Genomic DNA, 24,019 nt, shown 5'->3' on the forward strand with positions numbered 1-24,019 from the left:
GCCTGGGTTGTAACTCGTTGTGGACCAGCACGTGTTGATCCAGTAACTCAAACACGTTCCACCAACCTTACAATAGGGGACTGATGACAATTGAAGTGTCTGGCAATAGCACGTGTAGACATGCCATGGCTTCATTCCGTTGATTTTCAGTAAGTCTCGGCATCTCTAGCTCGATTCCTTCACACGTCCAACAACAAATTACGACAGATTGACGTTTCACAGTTCATGTACTGCACATTAAGTTGAAAACATGCTTTTAAAGGGCTCACACACAATGCTGCACGTGAATATTGGGTTTTTCATGTGCATCTCGTGCAATTTTTTTTTTTTTGCACACGGGCCGATATTTTTTGCGTTTAGGAGCATTGTGTTAAACAATAGTTCATAGTATTGCATAATATTATACATACAAAACCATCTAGTAATAAAATATTTGGGAAAAAAAAGTGATGCGTTTTCCATGGCGCTCAGTATATGTACATGTATATATACATGGCTGCGAATAGAAAGGGTGAGTGGTTCAGGTTTCTACATTGTTCACTGAGATTTAAGTGAGTATTAAGTGTTACGGGAGATGGTTATGCGTCTAGATAAACAAGTCTACTTGATCAGTATCCTGCATGAAATTGGCAGTATGCCACCAACGTGGTTAATCTGGGTCAACATTGTTTGAAGGGGGACATGGTTTACTGTTCTGGAGTGAGTAAATAACTGTTTCTAATCTAATGTTTTGTGTATGACAGATGGAGTTATAACTCTTTCGTGTGTGCATATTATACTTACCTCTTAGCTCTTGTTCTTTAACGGTGGCTAAGTGGGTAAGGCGCTAGCCTGGAGGTCGGGTGTTCGATCCCTGCATTGGCCGAGAAAGTTCATCCAGATTTTCCGGCGTGGTTTCCCCATTGCCAGTGATGCAGGACGGAGGGCCTGTCTAGTCATTCGGATGACACGAAAAACCGAGGTCCCATGTACACATTGGCGTGCACGTAAAAGATCCCTTGACAGTTGGAATTCGATATAAGAGTAGGCCGTAGTGCCGCTGTCCGGGCAAAAATTTCCCTCATAGCACACTGTATGGCGTATGCCCGTCTTCATTATCCCAGTTCGGAGCAAAACAGTAGGACGTTAAATTTCATTTCATTTAATAATACTTACCTTGGAAACAGAATGGCCTATGAGTATGGGATTATGATGAATGAGAAAAACGTAGGAATAGATCTTATTATTTTTGGTGCCATTGCCGTCTATCGGCAATTTAAATTTATAAATTTGTATTTAGGACCAGCGTGACAAGCGGGGGAGGGGCGTGGGTATTCGTCTGCCTATTGACGAATTGTACAATATATATTTTTATATTAAAAAGAAGTCCGACACGGTAGATGTTATGTTTGTGTATAGGCCAATTGTTGTGGGCCTTTTGGTGTGTGTGTATATATGTGTGTGTGTGTGTGTGTGTGTGGGTGGGTGTGTGTGTTTATGTGTGTGTAGGGTGGGAGAATTAGGTGTGTAATATTGGATTCTATTGTTCTTTTTAAGATGAACATTTTCATACTAAAATGAACTTTTAGAATAAACTCTCAGTTTCAATGTAAGGATTGGCATAATGCCAATTTTAAGTTTGATAGCAATATGAACAATATAAAATATGAGCAATAAAAAATAAACTGGTATTCTAATAAACTGTTGGCAGATCGATCCATAGAGACTGACAGTCATTAAGATTTATTTCATAGTAGGGAGTAATTCGAATGATTTCGAAAGGCCTTAATTATATTATAACTTTAACTTGAATTTGAATTTTATTTTGTAGGTTAAAAATGTTAATGCATCTTTAGTCGCTATGGATTTATCAGTGGAGGAAGGAAGTCTAAAGTACAGGTAGGAGACACATTTACAAATTACATAGCATAGGGTAATAATAAGAGCACTTTAATACTCCATTTTTGTAACAAAACGTGGACTTTTGGATTGATTCTTGGTTTTAGAGAATAAGCTTCAACATATAAAATATCAATTTGACATTATCACTTGGAGACATTATCACTTATTACATAGTAAGGCATAGTTCAAAAGATTTCGAAAGACTTTGTTGGATTAATAATGTTAACGAACTACACATAAGTCAACTCAAGGTACTAAGCAAGTATATTTTACATTGATGCTTAATTTGGATTTTGTTTTTTAGGTTGAAAATGTTAAGTGTCTCTTTGGTATTGCCATGGATTTACATGCATCAGTATGAATTTGGCAATCAAGTACAGTTCATAAGCAAACATGAAGGCCAAATAAGTCCTTTGAACTGGGTAAAAAGTAAGATCATTTGGTAACATTTGATTTCAGATATTGATTTGTTTGTTGTATGACAGGCTGCACAGAGAATATTCCCTATTCATCTAACAACAATACACTAATATCTACTTAATTGTCACCCATGTCAAAGAACTTTCGTTCCTTTAGTCAGTATAATACATTATAGAGATAAATATTGGGTATTATTCAAAAATATTGCATGTATTAAAACAGTTCAAATTTCTAACTCAATCTACATATTCAACAGTTGGTATGATTAGGGGTTGATTTGTGACAACAAAGTTCGATTGTCTTGCATAGACGTATTTCAACTTGATGTTGTAGGTAGTCAAGGGTAATATTACAGCACATTTCTACCTTTGACCAGAAGTCAAAGACACAATTTTGGCATTTCTGGCTTGTTAATATAGTAGTACTGGTCAATCGCTGATTAAGGGCGCTGTGCATGGAGATTATAGTATGAGGCTTAATTTGCATTTTATTTAATAGGCTGAAGATGTTAGCATCTATTAATCGATGCGGTTTTAGCTGGCCGAAGGTGAAAGATTAAATACAGATAGAAACACATTGCATATGATATACAGCAATTATATTTTTGTAGGGCTAGATACTCTTTGACCTGTGTTACAAGGATTTTAAGCATTGGCTAGAATATTGGTTTTGAAAAACCTATTTATCATTGTTAAGACATTGTCATTTATTTCCTGCTGGCCTAACATTGTTGGACAAAGGCTATACTTCTTTGTAATACAAGTCAAACAAGTTTAGCTCCTCCAAATAAAATGGAAACATTATTTTGTGGTGACATATATGATACATTTTCCCTCAGGAATTTGCACATAGATAAGTAGTGGATACTAGTCAAAGCTTGAGCTCTTAATATGCAATAAATTCTATAATTAGAGGCTGTTTTCTATGAACTTGTTAGACAGGATTATTCTGAGCTGTTTCATGTACAAGAGCTTAAACTATTAGATTTCCTAAAACTTATGTGCATTTGCAACAGTTAGTAGGTTAAGGGTTTTATGACTATGTATCATCAAAATAGGGCTATCTTGCATGTACTTATTTTAGCTATGAGAAGTAGAATTCAGTCTAAGGCACCATGGGGCTTTAGACATTAGACAGAAGACACCTAGTTTATGCAGTGTTTCATACATTAACCTATTTTGGGCTTTTCATGGCCAGGGCATTTTTTAGTTTCAAGATGTTTATAATTTATTTTCATTTACATTTGCAATTTGTTAGACAGGCTTAATTGGATATTAGTATTTTTATTTATTTTTTTATTTTTTTTTTCGGGATGATTTATATATGAAATAATCTATTTTGTAGGAAAATTTGTAAAGACACCGGTACAGTTACTGTTGTGGAAGTTTATTGGGCCATATCTTCAGGTGGGTCAGTGGTAATACCATTTAATATGTCAAAGTGAAGAAGTTCCTATGGAGTTGGTTTATAACCAGGAATCTCAATTGCACTGAATATTCGTTTAGTTTGTCCATCAGAACCATCAGGTTTTCTGATTCGAATAAAGATTTTACCATCTCTGGCCCAACAAGAGTTGTTGTGATTTGCCTTGTAAGATCTCCGTGCTATGTTGAAGACCAAGGCTCTGTACTTTTGTAAGATCTTCATTAATGAATATATCATTTTTTACCCCGTTTACAACCTTTTTGCCCCTCAGTATAGCAACCTTGGTCTTGTAGCTAAATAGTCTTACTATAATACGTTTAGGTTGTCCCCTGTGGGCTTTTCCAACACGGTGGCTATTTTCGATGTCATGTGTTGTAATGTTTGGTATTATCTTTCTTAATACAACCAAGGCTTCATTTTCAACAATTTCATCTGCAGTTTCTTTAATGCCACTGATGCGGATACAATTGCGCCTGCCATATTGTTCGAGATCATCGCAGTGGTCTTGTATGATACCATTTAGCTCAAGGGAAACTGATGCCAACTCAAGTTTTAATTCTGATATTTCCTTTTTAAGTGGGGTGGTGTGTTTGATGATTCCTTCTTGCAGAATAAGTTCCACCATGGGTCTGAAGGCATTTTGGACTTCTGGATTCTGGAAAGCTCTTACCAATTCAAAGGGTTACAGCATTTACTGTATTCATGAATACATCATCTGCCAGTGGGCTTGGTGGGGACGGGGTGGGTATGTCTGTGGTGTCAGTCATGGGTGTTGAACAGGCACTTATTGTATTTTCTTGATATTCTAGGCTGGTGTTATTGTCTGGATCAGCTGAGGGCAGGGTAGTGGAGGACATGAAACTTGTAATTTGGCTTTGCTGTGGTTGTGTTTTGCTTTTTTTTTCAGGTTGCTGTCCAGTATACCAGATGACAATAGGAGTTCTGTCTGGATTTGGAGTGGAGAACTTGTTTGTTTCGTTTCCTACTGGCCTTGTCCCGCCTCGGGGTAGACATGGGTTTTATGCGTTTTATATTTGCTGTTAAATAAACGTTATATACTGGAAAAAACTTTAGTTTATTGACCTGTTCATATACCGGGTTAGACAGTTATAAGGTTCATAGACGCCGATGCCTTGTGTAAACAATAACAAACACAAACAAAAATGGCTGCTCCAGTGTATGATTGCTGATGTTACTGTCTGTTCCAGGCGACACTACGACTCGAAAATTGCTTACTATTTCTTCAATTTTTAATTAAAATGGTTAAAACATAACGACCTACCTGGAATTGTCACCCCATTACTTTCTTCGTCGATAAAATCCTTTATTCTCTTGTAAATTTCACATTTTTCGACACTAATCAATTTCTCAGAACATAAACATTACCACTGCGCCTGCGTAAGTTGGGTCACTCGTATGTCATGTAGGGGTATATGGTAATCCACAAATCGGGTGCATTCGGTTAATAATATTTGTGCGGGAGGATTCGCCGGTTTGTTTTGCGGGAGTGCGAGTGGTGTGTGGGTGTGTTTAGATTTATTTGATTATCGGTATTTTATTATTCCTTGGAGATATTCATAGTATTGCATGTCTCCTAAAATATTCCTCACAAAACATTTATTTTTAGCATTAGATGGCATGGTAACCTTTCTGATGAAGTGTAAATTTGTACGATATCTTATAATTTTATGAACTTAAATAGTTTGTATCTATTTTTATTTATATTCGCGTTCCACAGACACACAAGATTTGTTTCAGATATTGTCGTAGAATAGATAGAAAAAACGAATCGTAGAAAATTCCTTGAATAATCGATCACCCTTTCATCACATACATTTGCAATTTCACGATGATGTGTGCATATAAGAAAGTGGATACTGGGTAAGTGATTATTATTATTTACAATTTCAAGATGAAGATTACGCGAGATGTGAACCAATGTATTAATCGTTTATTTACTTATTTTGAGAAACAGAGTAAAATGAATTATAGACGGTATAAAAGTTCCAAAAAAGAGATTGCCTACGCATTGAATATACCCTTAAAATCCGTGTACGGGGCTTTGAAAAATGACTCATCTAAAACGCAGGAAAATAAAGATAAGCAAGGTTAACAAAATGTTCAACAAAATTAGATAATTTTGACCCGATGACAATAAGAGAGACCATCCAATGGCCAGTATGTAAGTGCAGTTAATTCAAATACGTTTCATCATTGCTATTCGACTTTTACACATATGCCATGTTCTGCATAACATAACCTTGATTTAATAATTATATATATATAACATTATACGGCGTTACGCGTCAACATAGCACCAAGAAATAACCCACCAGGTAGTGGATTGAAATTTGTTTGCAGCTTTGATAACATGAGTTATTGTACTTTCAGGCAGAATTATTAAGAATTGTGACCTTACATCGTCCTCCTCAACAATATAACAGAGGCGGATTTAAGGGGCCCCCTAATTTTCGACAGTGCTCTTTTTTACTGCTGAAAGTGCCCTTTCTCAGACCCAAATATGTCCGTTCCCAACCCGTTGCAGGGATCCCAAATGACCCAAACCATCGATTCAAACACACCAGTCTGGTAAAATTAATGCTTTCACTTTCAAACGAATTCTTGTTGTTTAGCTGACGGTGCCCTAATCCTATAGAGTGGCTATAGACAGACATGAGTGCAACTTGATGTAGCATTGTTTCATGTGTGGACAGTACCATATACAAGTTACAATGCTTAAATAGTGAAGTGGCTAGGGAATAGATTCGTCTTTTTTCCCATCATAATGCCTCGCTGGCCTTGACAATTTTCGAGTCGCATGTTCAACTGGCTTTTTTGCTCGATTTTAAGGCTATTTTTCAACGATTTCCGAACGTTTACTTAGACGAAAATATCAGCCAAATAGCTCTTGGAATGGCTACAGATGCAAGGAAATGACGGATAATTTTCTTGGGGACTCCCCCCCCCAAAAAAAAAAAAAATCCCCTCTCAGCGGCGTGCCGCGTCTCCGCGGTCAGTGCCCTCATTTTGCGGCACGCCCCCTTTTCAAAATTCCTAGATCCGCCCTTGTATAAGACCGACGACATAGCCCATCAGCATGGACATTTAGTCTTGCGGTTACCAGTAAGGCACTGCGAGTTAAACCCAATAGAGATCATACAAGGTAATAATTAAAGTATCTAAGTCTCTAACTCAATATCATCCAAAGTCTTGCACGTTGAAAACACGAATTATTTGTCAATTTAAATTAACATTGATGTTGTTATCTTACCGGGAAAAGGTAGGCTTCTGATATCCAATATTGAAAACAAAATAAACATTTTACCATTGTTTCGTTGTACCATAGTTCGTTTCATCGTCATTTGTAACAAGAGACCAGAAAGAGCGAGGCTAGACATATTCCACAACTCATGTCATACGGCGACGTCATAACTTATCTGGAGAGCATGCGCAATAGACTGGAATAACCAGACGCTAGAAATTTCTATTTGGTTGAGACTCATGCCGTATTTCGCTGGACCTAACTTATTTGAAATTAAGAGTCAAAACGGAAACAACTGAATGTAAGTTCATATACAATCAGATTATATTATTATATGTGTTGCGACCCATTTCGGTCAATTTCTAGGTCCCAAATATTAGCGATTTAGCTCCTTTAACACTGGAATTTGGACGGCAGTCAAGTTGACGGCATTGAAAGATAATAAATCTTTTCTTATCTGTGATGTTAAAAAGGGTTAAAACATTCATTCATGGAAGTTTTTACTACACCTTATAACATTTTAAGGTGTCTCCACATTAAATCAAAAATACTTTCATTTTAGCACAAGAAAAGGCTTATGTCGCCCGAAGAAACACCAATTTTAAAATCAAAGACGTTAAGCGTCTGTTCCTGGAAGCCAAGGCTAGTGTGACATCTGGAGACTGGGTTAAGGCATGTCAACACGTCATAGACAAGGTGGGGGATCGGTTTTGGGAAGCGGGAAGATTGAATGAGGAAGTACCACCAGTCGTGATTTCGTTCGGGACTCGAGTGACAGCGAGTAGGAGAGTGAGGATTTGGGCGACAATGTCAGTGGAGAGAGTGATAGTGAAAATGTTGCTGAGAATATGGAGGGAGGTGGTGTTGCGAATGAAGATTCGAGTGATGATGATATAAACGTGTGTAGTGTATGTGATTGTGAGAACCCACCGGGAAGTGAATCGGATGCGATTGTGGATTGGGTGGGCTGTGATTTGTGTGAAAGGTGGATGCATGTGAAAGTACTGGGAAAGAGATTGACCACGATTTGACAGTCTGAAAATAGTACTAAAAGTCGTACGAAGGCAAATAAAATATCTATAGCCTACTTCCAAATTTCTATGACGTGTCACTACAATATTGGGTCAAACTTTGTATATAGTTTATATCAAATTCCAAAAGCCACGGACTTTAATATCTAAGGCAGTGGATTAAACAACTGTGGTCTAAAACCCAAATAGCAAATTTATATTACCTCCCGTAAATAGCTCATTTAAACAACTATTTAAACATGCAAGTAGTACGAAACAACCCGAGTCAAATCCACACCCCTGTTCGATTTGGGTCATTCCAAATAACTAGGTCAAGCATGGCTGTCTTCAATACTGCAAAGTAAATAAATAACGATTTTTCAAGAGAGAAAGGTTATATAGCTTGATTTGAAAATAGTTAACGTGCGGTAGAAAGTAAAGGGATGACAATTTCAGGTAGATCGTTAAGTTTTAACCATTTTAATTAAAAATTGAAGAAATAGCAAGCAATTTTCGAGTCGTAGTGTCGCCTGGAACATACAGTAGGTTATAGTATGTGTAGGTAATTCCTAATTCATCAACAGAAGATGAGATTATGTATCTTACTTATTTTAAGTTCATTGTAGTAGACTGTAGGATCATTTAGTCAGCTTCATGATGTGTGTTATGTAAAATTCTCACGAACAAGTAGACCTCTTAACAAAACACGTCTAGCTACTGTCGGACATATTATATTATAGGTTCAGATGAGTCGTGAAAATGTTGTAAAAACAAAAACTATTGCTAATCCTAGAATACATGTAGAGCGGGCTATAAATAGACTCAAATGGTTCAAAGTACTGTCAAGTACTATTCATATTTCTTTAGTATCCTTGACGGATGACATACTGATTATCTGTGCTGCCATGTCAAATTTGTTCCCACCCTTAGTGAAATAGAAATGAAATGAAATGAAATGGGGTTTAACGTCCTACTGTTCTGCTCCGAACTGGGCTAATGAAGACGGACATACGCCATACAGTGTGCTATGGGGGAAATTTTGCCCGGACAGCGGCACTACGGCCTACTCTTATATCGAATTCCAACTGTCAAGGGATCTTTTACGTGCACGCCAATGTGTACACGGGACCTCTGTTTTTCGTCCCATCCGAACGACTAGACAGCTGTCCTTGTCGGGCCCTCCGTCCTGCATCACTGACAATGGGGAACCACGCCGGAAAATCTGGATGAACTTTCTCGGCAAATGCAGGGATCGAACACCCGACCTCCAGGCTAGCGAGCCAGCGTCTTACCCACTTAGCCACGTGATCCCCTTAGTGAAATAGAGAAAACTATGAAACTGAATGTGTGATAGTGAACAGTATTTGATAACTGTTATTATAGTTTATTGTTTTTATTACATCTAATATATCATCTGTTTATGAAGACCTTGGTGATGATGCAAATAAAATATAAGCTTATTCAAGACAGTTCATAATAAAATGTATTAAAGATACATTATGTAAGATTTAGATAAAGAGCAGATCATTCTTGCTATAATAGCTCAAAAATAGATAATGCAAAAAGAAAATAATGAAAATTTCATTCAAATTACTTCATTCTGAGCCAAGTTGTCACTGTTTGTAGTTTTGACAAGACGTGTGCATAGTGGTAACCAGGGCAATGCTATAATCGAAACTTGACCTCGCTTTCCAATTTTCAAATTAAATTTTTAAATGGCGAACCGTTTTTTATCCAGTTAAAATCTCGAGTATCCGATGCCATCGAGAGTTGATTATGGTCTTGTTGTGTTAATAAATTTGTAATAAATAGTTTATATAACATTTCAGGCCTAAAGAAAGACCTGCAATAGACAGATTTAGCTCTTGCATAATGTATGTTTAACATACTAAAATAACACTGTATCATTGATGTAAATTAACTAATTTTGAATTGGTGTGGTGATTACAATGGCATGTTGCACATTGTATCCATTTATTTATAATTATCTTCATATTCATTTATTTACATTATTTTGAATTTTCTCATGAAACACTTGCCTTTACTATTATTATGTACAGATTTTTGAAATATCACAAAGTAAATACATGTATATATTGAAATCGACTCCCTGATTGAATTTTCTGCTAAACAAACAGAAGTCATTGATAAAGCAGAGACTGAACTATTGGCACATATTGAAGGACACCAAGGCCAAGAACTAGTGGAACTTCTTCTGAAAAATATGTGGAAAAAAGAAATGTCTACAGAGGAAAATAAATCACACGCAATATGGAAAAAGAAGAAGGAACTATTGATAAACTAACCTACGTGTGCTGAAGAAATGGAGGACACCTATGCCGAGGCGAATGTATGTCACAACACAGAGACACCTAATTCATCCAACGCAGCTCCACCCAGAAACACCTGGCAAACGGTCAAGAAAAGAAAGCAAAAACTAGGGACTAAACCCAAAGAACAACCAAGGACATGGAATAATGGATATAAAAGACCGAATGTGCCGAAGAAAGAGGGGAGAAACGTGACGAATGTGTCTAGCACCAACCAAGGGAATACTAAACAACAGCGGTCTGGGCACACTAATCCAACGCAGGGTCGTTTTTTTTTTCAGAAAGGCCAATCCCAACCGCACCGACCACCCTTACAAAACCACAAAACCAATCACACCGACCTCCACAACACCACAACAAGAAAACTCAGCGTTGCTCCAACAACGTGACCACAACACCCTATCGCGAAAACCAATACACCCGAAAATAATTAATATCTCATCCACAGCCTTAAATGATCAAGAGATAAACCTCCTACAGAAAGGCCCGAACATCACACCGACGCCTAGAGCCAATATACAGGAATTAGAGTGTGATATAAACGCTTTCTGTAGGAAGCTACGACTGAAGGAATTTTTCGGTAAAACAGATGAAACTGCGTCAGAGGATATTGTGAGGAAAAAAAGTCACTTCAACCCCAGACGGGGCAAGGACGTGACGCTGGACAATTTCATTGACTATTTAACCAAGTTGCCACTTCTTATAAACCGCAACGCAAAATCAAATGAGTCGAAGGAGGAACAGTGTGCTATAAAATCTTTGAAATCTAACGACACGATCGTTATTAAGGAAAGCGATAAAGGGGATGCCATAGTTATCATGGATGCGGAATATTATCAGAGAAACGTCCTTAAAATACTTGACGACAAACCATAAATTCCAACCATGATAAAAGAACAATGGGATTAATAAATTAATCCAAGAACACAAAAACGAACTGACGGACAACGAACAGGATTATCTCCGAAAATTCGAGTATAAAACAAGTCAGTTTTATGGTCTTCCAAAAATCCATAAATCCAAGATGATCAAGGAGTCTATTAAACACCAAAATGCCGAATTCATCAGTGTTTTCCAGCCAGGTGATCTCCCATTCAGACCAATAATTGCCGGTCCGTGCTGCCCTACTAATAGACTATCCAATCTTATTGATATCTTACTTAAGCCGTACGTGCCAAATGTAAAATCTGTTATTCGGGATGACATAGATTTTGTTAATAGATTTCCCCAAAATTTGAACGATGGCGACGTTTTCTTAACCATGGATGTTTGTAATATGTATAACAACATTTCCCATGACCTATGCTTTCAGACCATAGAATATTGGTTGGATAAACATCCTGAATGCAGTCATGAGAGAATTTCAAACAACTTCATCCTCAAAGCTATACGAATCATCCTGACTAAGAACACTTTTACATTTGGCGAAACCAATTACAAACAGATCCTTGGTATAGCGATGGGTACCAAGGCGGCACCACAATTAAGTAATTTAACAATGGGATTCCTTGAGGAAAAACTATACTCAATTGTAGAAATTGAAGATGGCGTGGATTACAGATTATATTTAGAAAATCAGTTGAAACGATTCCTAGACGATATATTCTGTATTTGGAATGAACGAATTGGCAACATTGCAGATTTGCAAAAAATAATGAATGATTTAGATCTAAATATCAAATTCACAATTGTAACGAACGATCTGCAAATCGCATTCTTGGACGTTCTAGTGAAACGAAGGGGATAACTCCTTATAACGGATATGTATTCTAAAGAAACAGAAACCAAAATCTATCTTTCATATAAATCATGTCACCCACGCCATACCAAAAATATTATAACTTTTGCTTTAGCTAGAAAAATATGTACCATTGTGATAGATGAAGACCTTCTGGTTGTCAGATTAGTTGAGCTAAAAAGAAATTTATTGAAACAGTATTACCCCGTCGGGGTAATAGAAGTTGGGATAAATAAGGCTTTGGCAATTAATATCCAAACACTGAGGGCTACTAAAGCAAAAGACAGTTCGGATAATATAATTACCTTTGTCGCTACTCATAACCCCCAACATCCCAACTTCTTTAAAACAATGTTCGAGAGCAGGGCAATCCTGGCATCAAACGATAACCCCAGAACGAAATTTGATGATGTTCAATTCGGCAATACTATATACCGGAAAACACGGGAAAACAACCGGAAAACACCGGAAAAACACTAAATACCGGAAAACACACTAAATACCGGAAAATACCCTAAATAGGTAACCCGGAGACTGGCACCCTAAATAGGATACCCGGAGTCAGGTCCTCCGTGTGCCTGGGTTAGGGTTAGTTTCCGGTTTATAGTATAGCCCTTCTCCGGGTTACCTATATAGGGTGGTTTCCGGTATTTAGTGTGTTTTCATTCAATTCATCTATCACAAGGACCGGCTTTTATGTATCTAAATGCCCGGATCTTCGATGTCAATGTTGCGACCATATTACGCCAAATAACAAATATAATTTTTCTAAGTATACATTTAGTGTCAACGACAATATGAATTGTGACACAAAAAATCTCATATATGTCTTGACTTGCAATGGGTGTCTAAATTTTTACATAGGTGAGACGTCCACGCACCTACGGGATAGAGTATGCAACCATCGACGGGATGTTAGTATTGGGCCCTTATTTGTAAATAGACATATCTATAAATGTGCACAACACAAGTAAAATTCCAAATTTTCTCTTTTTATAAAATGAAAGTCAATCAGTAACAATTGGCATTAGCTCCATTCATTTTCTTAAATCTATCCCATGATTATCTCCCACTCGTTGTTCATAAATTGAACCCGACCGATATACTACAGATTAACACACGTGTGTTACATGTTTTCTATTAGTTAACGATATACTATGTAACCATAGACAATGGTAACTATAGCCAATTAAAACCACAGTGTTACTATGTAAATATGTATAAATTGTCCATCTTTATACAATGACATTATTTATGAATAGTCCCAAGACGGACGAAAAGTACTTTAAAATGTTAATATACAAACATTTATGCATTCTAAGTTTGTGCACATGACAGACAAAACCATGTGTCATTATTGTCAGAATCATATGCGACACAGGAAAAATGAAACCATATACCGCATGATACCGCATGATTCACATTGAACACTAAAGTCATTATCGGAAGCTATATCATCAGGTTCCATGCAAATCTGTGAGCAAACTCCACAAATATACAAAGGCATTTTAGTGTTTTTTTTCTTTTTTTACAAGTTTTTTGTGGCTTACAATTTGGATTGAATCTTCTATTATAAGATTGGATGATATTTTCACAAGTTACTGCACTTATATCATGTGGATTGGCTAAGTCAGCAGTTGAACAAATATTATCTACATTCTGTTGGTCACTTATTATATTGACAGAATTGTCATCTTCATTTACAGTGTAAAATGAATCGGCATAAGATATCAATTCATTAAAATATACAATGTCAAAAGGAACCTTTTCTAAAAACTAACCATGTCTAGAATATAAAAAAAAGACACCATGTCTTGTTACAAACACCCATTTGCCACTGAATTTGAAAATAATATTTGTGTGTATGACTTAATTTAACTAAGCCATTGTTCTTAAGTAAACATTCCTGATGCATTTCATTTGGACTAGTATGTGATATACTTAAGGGACATTTTATTTCTAAAAGACCTGATGGACATCAAGAGCATGATACCATTGCATCTGGAGATGCCCCAAACTGTGGCATATTTTGGAAAATTGTAAGGCCTGTTTCACTTACTGAAAGGTTTTTATGCTTTGGGATCATTAATAGTTTGTAAGACTCCCTGCCTTCAGATTCTATTTCTGAGAATCTGCCTTCAGATTCTATTTCAATGCGGGTATTGCCATAGAGTATTTAGACGTTATCCCTACATTTTTTTTAATAACGCGTCTTGGGTCCTAATGATCTCAGGACATGTCTATTGGACAATAACACCCATCTAAATGCGTAACAGGAGGTGTTTATCTCCTAATTATCTGTTTCATGCTGTTGAACACCTTATCGTATTCTAAAAAGAACACGTTTTACTTACGCGTCCGATGTGTTGAAAGATCCAGGGGGAAAAGTTGAACGTATAGTGTTCTAAAAACAGAACACATTTTACGCGTCAAAAGTGTTCTAAAATCCAGAGGGAAAAACATTCAAAACTGAACACATACTGGTCTGAAAGTAAAAATCAGAGTGTTCAAAAAGTGTTTCAAAATTGTGTTCTAAAATGGCGTATTTGGTGTTCTAAAAGCGGACGCCGGGGGATCTGGAATATATATAAGCCGCGTTCTGGGTGAGGGATTAGCCAATGAAACGGTATGTTACGGTGAGATTTTGGCGTGAGGTGAACGGAACTGTGGATAACCCAGTAGAAACATCAACGCTGATTGGTTAATCAAATGTCTGACGTCATATGGACAAAAGCCGCCCGTGTGACCTCTAACGCGACCTTCCACTACAACCGGTCAGATCTTCATGTAGTGTAGGCCATCGAAAGTATAAAAAAAACGAAACGAAATATACATCTATATTTTAATCAGACTGATTAAAAACATGTAATATAACATTGGTTATTAAACATAAATAAAACACCGCTGATTGTTAACTATAGTTAAAATAACTACGTAGATTTTTTTTTTTTTTCTTTTTTTTTAAAATGAAAGCATGTAAACTCAGGATAGCCGTGGTAGAGAAGGGCTTTGCCCGAGAAGGGTAGTAAAATATTATTCTTATTATTATTATTTTTTTCCATTTTGATCATATCTCAGAAACTACTTGTCGGATTGATCCAATTTCTTCGGTTTCACTGGGAAAGTGGGTGTGACTTAGAGATTAAAGCTATTTTGAACGTTCTGTGACAATGCGAAATGTCCGAAATCACCGAAGTGGTTAATTTTTGAAATTTTGTCGTAACATTTACATTAATTGCCGGATTTTAACATTTGATACATTTTGACATAGGCAGAGACAAAGCACGTAGCTATGGTTCTTTAGATTGTTGATTTTCGATGAATCTTCGGAGATATTAGGCGCCAAATTTTGAAAATTTAAATTTTTACAAAAAACTTTTTTTTTAATGAATATTTTTTGGTGATATTTTATCCAGGGCTAAAGGGTCGTCTGATTTGAGCGAAAATGTCAACAATTTTTGTCTAAATAATTTTCCTTGGCCGCTATTGACTAATTCAGTTTTACGCTTCTAGATTCATTAATGATCGTTCGATTTGTTTGAAACAAAGTTCATATGCTCCGTTTTCCAAAATGTCATTTTTTTTGTTATCGATTAAGTTTCCTGTCGACACCGGAAGTGGCATAATTTCAACAAAAACTATAATTTTTACAGTTCGGTACCACTTTTTGAAAGCAAATATTATTTTTTCAAAATTTGTTATTACCAAATCGATGCGCAATGCAAAGGCGCACAAAACATCGGACTCATTTTTTTTAATTTCGATTTCGTTTTCGGGCTATTTCGATTAAAAGGTGAAAAAAAGGTGTAAAATTAAGCTATTTACAACCCATTCAGCGTCTTAATATTTTAAAATATTTCTTCGTAACTTTCATAAACTCGTAGCAACAATCCATACGAAGAGAATGTATGTGAAAATTAGTTTGTAATATGAGCAGTTGCCGAGAAATGTGCAATTTTGCATGAGTGACTTTTTACGCTAGTTTGCCTGTAAAAGAGTCAATTATTATTGGATTTCCATAAAAGTGACACCATTTGATGCGTAATGTCAATATTAACTAGGTCAAGCCAATTCAACATTTTCAGTGTCAACGGAAATGACGTAATTTGGGCAAAAACTGTATTTAGAGCCATTAAAACCAATAATTTATTCAAATGAGTCGTATTTGTTATTTGTTTAAAATTTTGATATTTGATTCCAATCAACTAATAGAATGAACCCATACGATCATATAGATATCACAAAATGGTTTCTAACTTTTTCAGTTGCCGAGAAACAGACGATTTTCAACAGGTAACTTTTCAAGGTTTTTGGTCCATAAAAGTGTCAATTATTATTCGATTTTCATAAAATTTTCAGTATGTGATACCTAATGCCATTTACGATTTCATACAAGTAATTTAAGATTTTCGTTATCACCGGAAGTAACGTCATTTGGGCAAAAACTGTATTTTTAGCCTTCAAAACAGATATTTTATTCAAATGAGTCTGATTTTTAATATTCTTAAAATTATGATATTTGATTCCAATCAACAAATAGATTGAAACCATACGATCATACAGATACCAAAAAATGGTTTCTAACTAGTACGGGCGCAGACAAAAAGACGATTTTCTACAAGTCACTTTTCAAGGTTTTTGGTCTATAAAAGTGGCATTTATTATTCGATTTACATAAAATTTTCACCATGTGATGCCTTATGCCATTTCTGATTTCATAAATCTAATTGAACATTTTCAATATCACCAGAATTACTGTACACTTACATGTAACAAATGTATAAAATGAATTGATATTGCTGGATTTAGTTGATTCGGCGTCCATTTTATTTGATCTGTGCAATGCTTATGTGGAAACCTGCTTAATGGTTTCATTGGTACCGGAAGTGACATATGTTTAGGGTAACGTGACACCGGTGAAACCCGTCATTACTGCATCGCAGTTCTAGTTAGGGTTTCACACTGCGTAGCTTGTGTGAAACACTATTGTTTTTGTTAAAATTCTTCTTATTATTATTCTTCTTATTATTATTATTTTTTTTTTCCAATTTGATTGTATCTCAGAAACTACTTGTCGGATTGATTCGATGTCTTCGGTTTTACTGGAAAAGTGGGTGTGACTTAGAGATTAAAGCTATTTCGAACGTTCTGCGACTATGCAAAATGTCCGAAATCGTCGAATTTGTCGATTTTTGAAATATTGCCGTAATATTAACAATAATCGTCGGATTTTAACATTGGATACATTTTGACACAGCCAGAGACAAGGCACATAGCCACGGTTCTTTAGATTTTTGATTTTCCACGAATCGTCGGAGATATTAGGCGCCAAATTTTGAAAATTTAAATTTTTACAAAAAACTTTTTTATTCATGAATATTTTAATGTGGTATTTTACCCAGGGTTAAAGAGTCATCTGATTTGACCAAAAATGGCACCATTTTTTGTCATCGTAAATTTCCTTGACCCCCATTGGCTAATTCAGTTTTTCAGTCCTGGATTAATTATTTATTGCTCGATTTGTATAAAACAAAGTTCATATGCTCCGTAATCCAAAATGTCATTTTTTTTGTTACCGGTAAAGTTACCTTTCGGCAACGGAAGTGACGTAAATTTAGCAAAAACTACAATTTTGACAGTTCGGTACCACTTTTTGAAAGCAAATATTATTTTTTTCAAATCTGGTATGACTGAAAGTGTGTGCCCTGTAAAGGCGCAGAAAACATCGGGCTCAGTTTTTTTAATTTCGATTTCGTTTTCGGGTCATTTTGATTTAAAGGTGAAAAAAGGTGAAAAAATGAGCTATTTACAACCCATTCAGGCTTTTCATATTTTAAAATATTTCTTCGCAACTTTCATAAACTTGTAGCATTAATCCATACGAAGAGAATCTATCTCAAAATTAGTTTGTAATATGAGCAGTTGCCGAGAAATGGTCAATTTTGCATGAGTCACTCTTTACGCTATTGTGTCTGTAAAAGAGTCAATTATTATTGGATTTTCATAAAAGTGACACCATTTGATGCATAATGTCAATTTTGACTAGTTCAACTCAATGTAACATTTTCCATGTCACCGGAAATGACGAAATTTGGGTAAAAACTGTATTCATAGCCTTAGAAACAAATAATTTATTGAAATGAGTCGTATTTGTTGTTTGTTTAATATTTTGATATTTGATTCTAATCAACTAATAGAATTAACCCATACGATCATATAGGTATCACAAAATGGTTTCTAACTTGTTCAGTTGTAGAGAAATAGGTAATTTTCAACAGGTCACTTTTCAAGGTTTTTTGTCCATAAAAGTGTCAATTATTATTCGATTTTCATGAAATTTTCACTATGTGATACCTAATGCCATTTACGATTTCATACAAGTAATTTAAGATTTTCATTATCACCGGAAGTAACGTCATTTTGGCAAAAACTGTATTTTTAGCTTTCAAAACAGATATTTTATTCAAATGAGTCTGAGTTGTTATGTTTTTAAAATTATGATATTTGATTCCAATCAACAAATAAAATAAACCCATACGATCATACAGATTCCAGAAAATGGTTTCTAACTTGTATGGTTGCAGAGGAATTGACGGTTTTCTACAAGTCACTTTTTAAGGTTTTTGGTCTATAAAAGTGGCAATTATTATTCGATTTACATAAAATTTTCACCATGTGATGCCTTATGCCATTTCTGATTTCATAAAACTAATTGAATATTTTCATTATCACCGGAAGTACTGTACACTTACATGTAACAAATATATAAAATGAATTGATATTGCTGGATTTGGTTGATTCGGCGTCCATTTTATTTGATGTGTGCAATGATGAGGTGGAAACCTGTTTAATGGTTTCATTGGTACCGGAAGTGACATATGTTTAGGGTAACGTGGCACCGGTGAAACCCGTCATTACTGCATCGCAGTTCTAGTTCTTATTATTATTATTATTATTATTTTCCAATTTGATTGTAATTTGATTTGATTTCTTCGGTTTTATTGGGAAAGTGGGTGTGACGTAGAGATTAAAGCTATTTTGGGCATTCTGTGACAATGCGAAATGTCCGAAATCACCGAAGTTGTCGTTTTTTTAAAAAAAATGCCGTAGTATTAACAATAATCATCGAATTTTAACATATGATGCATTTTTCAGTCCTAGATTAATTATTTATTATTCGATTTGTACAAAAAAAAGTCCATATGCTGCGTGGCCCAAAATGTCATTTATTTTGTTACCGGTAAAGATTCGAGTCGGCACCGGAAGTGAAGTAAAATCAGCAAAAACTACAATTTTGACAGATTTTGACAGTTCGGTACAACTTTTTGAAAGCAAAAGGCGCACAAATCATCGGACTCAGTTTTTTTAATTTCGATTTCGTTTTCGGGCTATTTCGATTAAAAGGTGAAAAAAGGTGTAAAATTAAGCTATTTACAACCCATCCACCGTCTTCATATTTCAAAATATTTCATCGTAACTTTCATAACCTCGTAGCAATAACTATACAAAGAGAATGTATGTCAAAATTAGTTTGTAATATCAGCAGTTGTCGAGAAATAGGCAATTTTGCATGAGTCACATTTCGTGCTATTTTGCCTGTACAAGAATCAATTATTATTCAATTTTCAATTTTCTTTCACCATTTTATGCCGAATGCCACGTTTGGCTAGATTAAACCATTTTAACACCTTTACTGTCACCGGAAGTGACGTCATTTGGGCAAAAACTGAGTTTTAGCCTTCAAAACCGATATTTTTTTCAAATGAGTTGTATATGTTATTTGTTTAAAAGTATGATATTTAATTTCAATCAACAAATAGAATGAACCCATACGACCATATAGATACCACAAAATGGGTTCTAACTTGTAAGGTTTCAGAGAAATAGACGGTTTTCTACTAGTCACTTTTCAAGGTTTTTGGTCTATAACAGTGTCAAATATTATAAGATTTTCATAAAATTTTTACCATGTGATGCCTTATGCCATTTCTGATTTCATAAAACTAATTTAACATTTTCATTCTCATCGGAAGTAATGTCATTTAAGCAAAAACTGTATTTTTAGCCTTCAAAACAAATATTTGTTTGAAGTGAGTTATATTTAGTATTCGTTTACCATTATGATATTTCATTCCAATGGAAATATAGATTGGATCAATACGATCATAAATATGTCAAAAAATAGCTTCTAGCATCTTCTCTTGCAAAGAAATAACCAATTTCGTCAGGATCACTTTTTAAGACTTTTCGCATTTTTATTACAGTTTATGGGTTCTAAATTAATTATTTATTGCCTGATTTGTATAAAACAAAAGCTCATATACTCCTTGGTGTAAATTCTCAACTTGTTTCTACCTATAAAGTTTTGTCGGCACCGGAAGTGACGTAATCTTGCCTAAAATTTAAATTTTGACGGGTCGGGGGATCTTTTCCTAAGGAAAAATCTTAATTTCTACAAATCTTATCAATGAAGATGACTGCTCCTACTACAGGCGCAAAATATGTCGGGCTTAGTTTTTTGGGGTTTTTTTATATCAGTTTTGTATTTGCGCCATTTGGATTTAAGGTTCAAAAATAGAGTAAAAATCAGCTATTTATCGTCTTCATATTTTAAATTATTTCTACGCAACTTTCATAATGTTGCAGCATCAATCCATACGAGGACAATGTATGGCAAAATTAGATTGTAATATGCGCAGTTGCAAAGAAATAGGCAATTTTGCATGCGTCACTTTTCACGTTATTTTGCATGTAAAAGAGTCAATTATCGTTCGATTTTCAATTTTTGTTACCATGTGATGCCTCATGCCACCTTTGACTAGGTCAATCCAACTGAAAATGACGACATTTGGGCAAAAACCCATACGACCATACAGATATCACAAAATGGTTTCTAATTTGTTCGGTTGCAGAGATATAGGTTTTGGTCTATAAAAGTGTCAATTATTATTCGATTATCTTAAAATTTTCACCATGTGAGGCCTTATGCCATTTATATTTTCATAGAATTAATGTAAAAAAATTATTATCACCGGAAGTAATGTAATTTTGGCAAAAACTGTGTTATTAGCCTTCAAATTGTTTTGAAGTGAGTTATATTTATCATTCGTTTAACATTATGATATTTGATTCCAATGGACATATAGATTGGATCAATACGATCATATAGATGTCCAAAAATTGTTTCTAGCATCTTCCCTTGTCGAGAAATTTCTCATTAAAAAGTCAGCTAACTTAGCGGTAAGTTAGTAACAAATTTTGTAATGATCACTTTTTTGACATATGTAACACATGGTAACAAATGGTAACAAATGTATAAATGAAATTAATATTGCTGGGTAACTGGCACCGGAAGTGACATAAGTTCAAGGGTAATGTGTCACCGGTTAAACCCGTCATTACTGCATCGCAGTTCTAGTTAAGTTTTTTTAATTTATACAGTATACGATATGTCCCACCAACCCCACGAAATACAAATTCTCATTCCAAATAACTCAAATAAGCTCTAATTTTACCAATAGTAATTATTGTACAACAATGTTATATTCTTATTCAATAATAGCCGGTTGTTTTTTGTACACTATACCATAATATTTGGTAGGGCCATTTTTTTTTTAGTTTCTTCAAAGAGGCAAATTTCAATTTACAACAGCCGGCGTATTAGCGGAGCTGAAAATTATAAGACCAATCAGTTCCATCAACCCACTACTTATCTAAAATAATTACTAGTTGATGTCTTTTCGACAAATTAGATTAGAAACTAACAATGGATATTCATTTTGTTTAGTTCTTCAAATGTTGACATTATCAATGTTGACGTGGAGATTAATCATATCAAGAACCATACTTTCTTTACATAATATTTAACGACGAATGTTTTGGCGTGGGAGGGGGTATAACTATTTTGTACCAAAATTGATTGATATTTTTGAGAAATAATTGAGGAAATGAGTTGACTACCTTCTTTGGGGGACTTCCAAGGATTTCTTGGAAGATAAACTAACATGGAAGTGGGTCGCGATCGAATTATTTCAGTCGTTATCTTTAGCAGTGGCAACTAGGGGAAAATCACATGGTTTTACCCCACCTCAGTCCAATTCTTTTTTTAATATTAAATCCACTCTTAATTTGGGTTTACATGATGTCGCGAAAGCAACGCATAATAGCACGCATAGAAATCCAGACGAAAATCCTGGTACAAAACACATACACATCGTAAGTAATAACAGTACTATGAAATTTAGGGAACGGATCACCCGCGAAACCATACACCTCGGACCAAAGACAACTTGGACCAAGGTCAGTCGGACCAACTGAAGACCACTCGGATCAATACAAAAGTCAGAGGGGTCTATCAACTGGTCTTGGTCCGAGTTGTCATGCATTCTATCAATTCGGGGGATGGGGCGGGCGCAGGCTACACACCTTTAAATGACCATAACTGGTCTCAATTTACAATGTACAATATTTTGTTATAATAAAATGACAAGAACTATTTATTTATGAATATACATAATACAGCAAAAATATGTCGTCCAAGCATTGTGTTCAAATGCTTGGTTATACTTGTGCAAGGTCTTAAACCTAATTGAAACCTAATTTTGGCATGGCGAGGCTTTAAACTGTATATTTCGCCTTAAATTTTATATTTAGTCTAGTGGCCTGTTTGGGCTTTAAACAATTGATGTGTTGGGCTTTAATGCAAAAATGTTTATCTTAACGCATTGAAGAGAACGTGTGTAGAAACACATATTTTTCTTTTAAAAAATAAGTTTAATATTTCTTGTCAGTGAAATAGTTATCATGAGATTGTAAACATAAACATCGGAGATCAGTTCATTAATCTTCGGTATTCCCTGCATGGTATTAGAAATTATCATTTTCGATTTAAAACCATTAAACTGTAACTGTACACGTACATTCTCGCTTTAGCACAGAAAGTTAAAGGTAAGGTCACTCACCTGTCCATATCCCCATTCAACCGTTACTTCAATATTTTCTGGTGACTGTGACCATACTGTAGTATTCGATGGTGGATCACACAGTAGACCAGTAGACAATATTCCAGGTAAAGTTAATAAACAATAACACAGACACAACGTTACCTTCCTATTCATGGCAATACCCCTTTCGCGAAGAGTTGTCATGATCATGTACGAAAAAAAATCACAAGTTCAGTTTACAAATGACAACTGGCCCGCCAATTCACACTCGTCTTAGAAACCGGGAGCTTCGATCAGTTAGCATCTATGTTCCATCGTGTGTTAACATTATATCACATCTGTCAGGATAGATGGAGCTAACGTCGCCACACAACTCGACTTTCTCTGGTTTCACTGGCGATAGAGAGTATCAATAAACTTAGCAGACTGTTTAGCGTGGTTATATAGACGCCAGCTTCTGACACAGGGATACGATTATGCTGTTAGCGACCAAGGAGTCTAGTCGATAGCAATTCTAATTCTCTGACTTGTTCAACAATATCGGCCAAAAGATCTAAGACCGGCACATGGGCGGCAATCTAATTTCCCGAGTGTTACTCTTTGTATAAATGAACTAAGCACCCCTTGTTCTCCACTAAAAGATTTGCGTTAGCTGACTTTCTGAAAGTAAAGACAAAATCATGATTGAGCAAAGCAACAGAACACAAAACGTCCAATTTTCCTTTATTCTCGGGTAAACCAATTTCTTAACTACGTGCACTTAAGCTGAGACGTTTGGAATCTTGTTTAAAGTTTACATCAATTTTTATTTTGATTTCACGCGATATAAGGCTTAAGTATTTATTATCATGGCTAGACTTTAACTGATGAAATTTACTTAAATGATTTACTCTTTCTGTGAAGGATTTGACCTCTATCCTTAATCAACTGATTACCTGGAAGCTGTGTTGGATCACGCAGTTTATAATACAACTGCACGAACGTCAATAATCGGAAGTACTTGTTGATTT

General features: G+C 35.4%; 1 protein-coding gene and 1 long non-coding RNA gene across 3 annotated transcripts in view; one reads left to right on the forward strand and one right to left on the reverse strand.

The window, feature by feature from the left end:
* LOC126807736 (delta and Notch-like epidermal growth factor-related receptor) overlaps nt 1–24,019 on the reverse strand; it is a 385,935-nt gene that overhangs the window by 355,019 nt on the left and 6,897 nt on the right. The window contains exon 2 of one of the 2 annotated variants that reach the window (XM_050532512.2): nt 23,028–23,669. In XM_050532512.2, coding sequence (XP_050388469.1) covers nt 23,028–23,219 — 192 coding nt within the window. In that variant the 5' untranslated portion in view covers nt 23,220–23,669. Of the gene's footprint in view, nt 1–5,008; nt 5,644–23,027; nt 23,670–24,019 lie in introns of those variants that run through there. The other variant, XM_050532520.2, reaches the window with a different exon arrangement.
* LOC126808267 (uncharacterized) lies at nt 621–3,855 on the forward strand. Its single transcript, XR_007674514.2, has 4 exons — nt 621–699; nt 1,811–1,878; nt 2,186–2,310; nt 3,646–3,855. It is a non-coding gene; the product is annotated as an uncharacterized LOC126808267 (long non-coding RNA).

This window comes from Patella vulgata, chromosome 1, assembly GCF_932274485.2.
Source record: "Patella vulgata chromosome 1, xgPatVulg1.2, whole genome shotgun sequence".
Classification (NCBI taxonomy): domain Eukaryota; kingdom Metazoa; phylum Mollusca; class Gastropoda; family Patellidae; genus Patella; species Patella vulgata.